This window comes from Dermochelys coriacea, chromosome 25 (genome assembly GCF_009764565.3).
Source record: "Dermochelys coriacea isolate rDerCor1 chromosome 25, rDerCor1.pri.v4, whole genome shotgun sequence".
Classification (NCBI taxonomy): domain Eukaryota; kingdom Metazoa; phylum Chordata; order Testudines; family Dermochelyidae; genus Dermochelys; species Dermochelys coriacea.
Genome location: NC_050092.1, coordinates 181377 through 188081, shown reverse-complemented (window position 1 = coordinate 188081; position 6705 = coordinate 181377). Strand labels below are relative to the sequence as shown.

The 6705-nt window shown below is 49.9% G+C and overlaps 1 protein-coding gene across 1 annotated transcript in view; it reads right to left on the bottom strand.

The window, feature by feature from the left end:
• Positions 1-749: 749 nt before the first annotated feature.
• LOC119848287 (ceramide synthase 2-like) overlaps positions 750-6705 on the bottom strand; it is a 115118-nt gene continuing 109162 nt past the window's right edge. Inside the window, exon 11 of the mRNA XM_038383905.1 lies at positions 750-2715. Within this exon, the coding sequence (XP_038239833.1) occupies positions 2521-2715 (195 nt within the window). The 3' untranslated portion in view covers positions 750-2520. The remainder of the gene's footprint in view (positions 2716-6705) is intronic.

Here is a 6705-nt window from a genome sequence, read left to right as displayed (position 1 = left end):
CAGTTAAGAGCCCAATGGGGAAATCTGCATTGAGTGCAGAGCTGGAACTGGGGCTGCGGGTGAGCTATGCACTGGCGAAGAAGCATGTCCACTGAGATCTGTGCTTGTAGCGTTCGGAGCTGTGACCCAGCCAGCCTGTTCCCGACACCCTTCTCCACGAGACTGGGGTCATCACCTTGGTGATATGTCCATCTAGCCATTGTAACTATGGCATTGGCATTGACACACACTGACGCACAGCATACTCCAGTTTCACAATCATCACAGCCAGATACTTTCTTCTGTCTCCACACTTAGGTGTGAGGGGCCTCGTCTGACCAGAAGTAATGTACTCCCAGAGAGCAGATAGAGCCACTCACTGCTCCCCTGTAGGTGTAACCCTACCAGTGGCTCCTCCCTTGCCCCAGGGAACCCCTGTCAGGGACAGAGAATGCAGCTGGCCCCAGCCCCAACCCCTCCCTACTTTGGACACACAGTGGGAGAGGCAGTGATCTGATCATTAAAACATTTTTAAAAAATAAATCCCCCAATTAAATCTCTGCTAATCTGATGTGGAGTGACAGTGCCACCTTCTGCTTTCGCTGAACAGATGGGAACGAGCTTAGACAACCGAACCTTGCAAAAGTTATTTATAGAGGACTGCAATATAATGCAATGTGATCTTGAATTGCAACCTTCCCTCCCAAACCCAATCACTTGTCACTTGCAGACACATAGGAAGATTTTGCACTGTAGTTAGCAGACAGACAACTGTTTACAGTACATTTAATTTGAACTTCAAACTTAATCCCAACATTCAGGGACAATTATCTCCAGTAGCACAAATGAATTCAAAGCCTGTTGTTAGCTTCTGGGCTTCACTGGTTCCCAACAGAGTTATGTTGTCCCTTAAATGCCTCCATGTTAAACAAAGTTTTTTCTTCTGGAACCACACAGTAACTTTTTAATCTGAAGAAAACAAACCCCAAACAAACCTTCCAAACAAACCCCAAACAAATGGACTCAGATCACAGACATCTCTCCAGCCAACCCCTTCCGGTGAGCTGAGTGTGTTTCTGAGAACCATCCCAAGCCTGCCCCAACATGCTCTTTTACATTCCCCATCCCAGAAAGCACATAAGCACATGCTTAAAATTAAACATAAATTCAGGGCCTTACTCTGTCCAATTTCACTTTTCAATTCAGCACCTGGTCCAGGGGGACATCGCCCTGGTTCTCCTAGTACTGAAGCTGGGAGCACAGCAGTTCATACCACCATTAGACCAAGCTCCATGCTTTCCTGGCTTTGGATTTCAAATATACATTGACATGATGTAGATTCAATTTGTGCTAATTGAGCTCTTTTGAAATGACTTTATTGTATCCAGCCTCTAGGAATATATAGCACATGACATGCAAAGAGGTTCATGTGAAATATTAAACGAACAGAAATCAGAGTTGCATCGTGACTTCATGGACTAATGCTCCAATCTTGTATATTACTGAGGAGTCTAGGCAGAGTCCTGAACTACAGTTCTCAATTAAAAGATCATGCCATGAGGTTCAGCAGTTTCTCTCTGGATCCCCTTTCCCTGGATGGAGAAAGCAGGACAGCAATTCCTTGCTTACCAAAAGCCAACTCTGCAGAGATCCCCCTGCACCATTCACGGGGAAGTGAAATCACAAAAACCTTTGGTGCAGCACTGTCACCTAGACTGTCCATGTCTCCTGCCCCATTTCCCTTTTAACACCATGTTCACTAGAGAAACCGGTTTAAAAGATAAATATTGACAGCTGGTGAACAGCTGCATGAATTGATCGACTCTTCCAACCTGTGATCTAGGCAGAAACTACCCAGGACCTAACCCACATGCTGAGCTCCCCTCCCCAATCTTCTAATACTCTTCTCTGATGGCCGAGCACAGCAGAGACCATCATCCAGACCATGGGAAGGACTGAGGTCCGTCCCATCAACAACCAACTGATTGTGTTGGACACACCCACATTTCTCCAGCAGTTAATCTCTGTGCGTGAGGAGGAAATCTCCCTGACTTTCACTGATGTTTAATTTGGCGGGGGATAAGTATCTGCCCCAACAGGCACATATAATCTAAAGAGACCGGAATTTATCTGCTAGCCTTAATCACTAATAGCCACATGCCCGGATCTTTGCTAAAGTGCTGGATAGAGCTAACAGACTCCTGTCAAATGCTGGTAGGCAGGTGAGATTGTAAATTATAATTGCTAAACATCTATCAGCTGCTTAGAGTATTGTTCAAGATACACCTACAGGATTGCTAAAGCCAAGCCAGTTTGATCCCTCTCTTTATTCAGGCTACAACCTGTGCAAAGCTTCTATTGGAGAAAAGAGCAGAAGCATCCTTTACATATTAAGTGATAACACACAATTCTGTTATCAGAAGCAGGAATTCAGCTATGAAATTAAAATTGCTTCCCTCGTCTACACAACGAGTAAGACAATTACTAAGGCCGCTAGGCTGTGTTCTGTATAGATTGGTCAGCCAGCAGGCCTGGCCCAGGCTATCTATCTTTGGCACGGCCATTCCTGAGATGGGCTCTGCTGTTTAGCTGCTGGACCCCGCTATTCCGGATGCAATAGTTGTTTGTGATGTTGCTGAAATGCAAGGTCCCATTTTTCTCTTTCTCCTTCATTTGTTCTCTCTCCTCTTCAGCCATGTCACTTTCTTCTGTGTCACTTCTCAAGTCCCTTTCCATCTGCAGGAGAGAGAGATTTTAAATCAGAGGCAATACATAGAGTGAAGGCTGCAGAAGAAGCATTAGTGTCTGAGCCATTGGATGGGTTCCTGCAGGGGGAGGGGAGCGGAGGGATAGGAGGGGGAGTGTGGGCAGGTACTGAGAGTCAGAGGCTGCAGGGAGGCAGCCAGCTCCAGGCTGGGAAGAAGGGTTCTGGGAGTTCCTACCTGCTCCTGGGCCTATTCCCTGCTCCCTGGCCTGATCCAAGGCCCTGTGGCAGCTGCTCCAGTTCTTCTGGGTCTCCCTCTCACCTCCACCCTCCCGAGTGTGTAAGTTTACTTGGGGGTGCAGCCAACTCAATATTTCCATTGTGGGGATGCTAGCCTCCTGCTCCCCTGATTCTGCTGCCCCTGGATTCCAGCTGCTATTTCTGTCTGGGGCGTTAGCAAATCATTTCCTGTGTGTCCTCCTGGGCTGCCATTAGGAGCATCTCTCCTTGAAACAGGCTCTGATTGTCCCTCTATCTCGCTTGAGGGGCGACCCAAGGACAATCCCAGTTGATGCCAGGAATGGTTGTATGGTCATGAAGCAGCCTGAGGTCAAAGGAGTGCATTAAGACTTTGTCTACACTATGCAGCTTTTAGAGACATGGCTGTGCCGCTACAGCCATGCCGCTAAAACCCGCGCAGTGTAGCTGCTGTCTGTTGGCAGGAGAAAGCTCTCCTGCCAAAAAAGGGCTGTTTACACTGGTGCTTTCTGTTGGTAAAATTTTTGTCGTTCAGGGGTGGGGGGTATTTTTTAACACTCCTGAATGACAAAAGTTTTGCCAACACAGTACCAGTGTAGACAAAGTCTAAGTTCCTGGGTGGGGGAGGATTTACCTTCCAAACACTCACAACTGTGCTACACTCCCCAAGGGGGCTGAAGGCATGCTGACTTGTGCTGACCTGTGGTTTGGCTGGGCTGCCCTGCTGTGAGTGGCCTCAGGGACCATCCTAGCTAGAATCCCTGCTCTGAACAGTTTGTTAACTCCATGCTGCAATGGGAGTGGTTGGGTGGAGGGTGACATGGATGGTATGGGGGGTGGGGAGGAGCCAGACAGCACTCAGCGGAAGCTGATTTAAATCACCGTTGGCATTCACCAGTTTCACTAGTTGAACACAAATTATGTAGGTTTCAGAATAGCAGCCGTGTTAGTCTGTATCCGCAAAAAGAAAAGGAGGACTTGTGGCACCTTAGAGACTAACAAATTTATCTGAGCATAAGCTTTTGTGAGCTACAGCTCAGATGAAGTGAGCTGTAGTTCACGAAAGCTTATGCTCAAATTTGTTAGTCTCTAAGGTGCCACAAGTCCTCCTTTTCTTTTTACAAATTATGTAGAAGCTTCTCAGCAGTTTCACAGCCCCTAAAGAAATGCCTTGGCTCCAACCCCTTGCCCAGCAGCCCAAGATAGGAGATGAATGAGATACACATGACAAAAGTCTATTAAACAATGACTAGTCTGGAGAAGGTAGATCAGGAACTTCTGTTCTCCCTGCTCACAGCACAAGGCAGCAAGGCAGGCAACTAAATGGAAAGGTGGGAACTTAAACACTGAACCCAGGGCATACTTTTTCACCTAGCTGTGAAACTCATGGCTCAGCATATCACTCACAGCAGAAACTGAGCAAGAGTCAGAAAAGGGCCAGATGTTTATATGGATAATAACAATGCCACCTCGCTCTTACCAAGCACTTTTAAACTGTCAGTCTCAAAGCAAGTCAATATCATTATCCCAATCATACAGATAGGGAAACTGAGTCACAGAGCGGGGAAGTGACTTGCAGCAGGCCAATTGCAAAGCCAGGAATAGTCCAGTCCAGTGCTCTATTCTCTAGGTGTCACTGCCTCGGGAACAATCTCAAGCTATCAGAATCAATGATAAACATTTTGGAAGAGATATTAAACCTCATGCTTCAGGGCTTAAGCCAAGCTCTGTTGTGCAGGGACCTGTTCTGTAAATTATACAAGGTAACAAAATTCCAGTTCAGCCTGTTACATAAAATTGTTTAGAAAGAGGCATGACTGACTGAAAGGGAGACTGAGACTGAAATAGTCCAAACATAAAGGTCTGCAGTACCATCTGTGACAAAGCTCTGTCCTTGCCTCCATGGGTCCCGCGTTTCCTGGCGGATTTCACTAGCCTCAGAGGCTCACTGTGACCCTCCACATAACCCTTCTCTCTCTAGAGAGAAGGGTCACAGTCTACTGAGCCATTTTCATAATAAGCCAGCAAGGGAGGTGAGGAAAAGTTATCCTTCCTTGCACAGTCTCTGTTGTCTCCCAGTCTCAGTGATTAATCAGGGGGCAAAGGGGAGGTGGGCCCAGGCCCACCCTCTACTCCGGGCTCCAGGCCAGGGACCCTAATAGTATCAGCTATGGTAGCTGACCTTTTAGAAACATGACATGTACAATTCCCTGGGCTACTTCCCCCACAGCAGCCCTCACTTCCTCAAGCTCCACTTCACCCTGACCTCAGGGCCTCCTTCCTGGTGCCGGATATGGTGTGTACTACTCAGCCTCTCCAACCGCGCAGCTTCCTCCCACAGCTCCTGACATGCACCCCCACCTGACTGACCGGGAGGCTTTTAATTAGTTTCAGCCAGCTGCTGATTGGCTTCAGGTGTCCCAATCAACACAGCTTTCTCCCTGCCTTCTGGAAAGTTCTTAATTGGCCCCAGGTGTCGTAATTGACCTAGAGCAGCTGCCATTTCACTTATCTTGGTACCAGGGATTTGTTTAGCCTGGAGCGAATCTCTCTCTCTCTCCCCCACTGCTCTTCCATAGCCTTCTAGCTTGGAGGGAGGTGGGAAGCTGCTACTCCTGATGCTGGGCCCTAAGCTCTCCCTGCTGCTCCAGCTGCTCCCCTGGCTGGGCCAGACACCACCCCCCCGTTCTCTGCTATCTGGGTGCTAGACCCCCCACTTTCGGGTGCTGCTACTGCTCCAACTGCAGCCCCGGGGGGGGGCTGCTAGCCCACTCCCCAGAGAGGAGGAGTGAGGGACCCCAGCCACTGCTGTTGTGGACACCACCACCAGCACCACCACCTGAGAGGGGTCCTTTCTGCCTGCCTGGACCACCACCTGGAGTTCCTGGAGCTGCTGCTGTGGAGTCTGCTACCTGGAGCTGCTGAAGCCGAAGGAGGAGAAGAAGAGGACCATCTACCAGTGGGGGAGCACCTAGAGACTTTGCAGACCACCGTGGAGGGGGCCTAAGACTGAGTAATTTTCAAACTGTGCTCTTGTGGTGGGGGTCTTGACTGTGTTTCCAGGGACACAGGGGGTGTAGCATGGAGCTGCCCCCCTGATCCATCTGTGTCCCCTCCCCAATCTCCACCACCACTACTACCACCACCGCTGCCCCCTCCACCACCCCCACTGGCTGTATACCATCTGCCTCAGCTCCTGCCTCTGGACTCAGCTGCTTGCTTGGCTTGCCACGCCCTATTTCCACCCTTTGGGCCAGAAGCAGCAGCCAGCTTAAAAAAGACTTGTGCAAGTGCACATGGGCACATGTGCTCCCTCCAGACTGCCTACCCCCCAGCTTTGCCCTTTACTACCTGCCTCATTTGCCACTTGCTTTGCCTCCTCTTTTGCCCCAGCCCCCCGTACTAGCTTCAGTTTGTTTGCCTGCCCCGCCCATTTCCTTCTGCAGCCTTTGTTTGTTTGCCCCGCCCCAGCCTCTGAAGCTCGCCCCTGGGTTTCCCTGTTCTACCCCCAGACCGCCTAGCCCCTCGCTCCGTGTGCCCATGCCCCCTCCCATGCGCTTGTGCAACTCCCCATTTCAGTTGCAACCCTCTTCACTGCACCCCCAATGTTGTTATATCCCCCCCTCCCCTAGTGCACCAAGAGGAGCCGGAATTTCCACCTTGTGTCGGTGACTGACCCCTAACCCCGATTGCCCCCCGTCCAACCCACCCCTTTTGGCGCCCTCCTCCCCTGCCTGAAGCCTAGCGGGGAGGAGTGGTCTTCC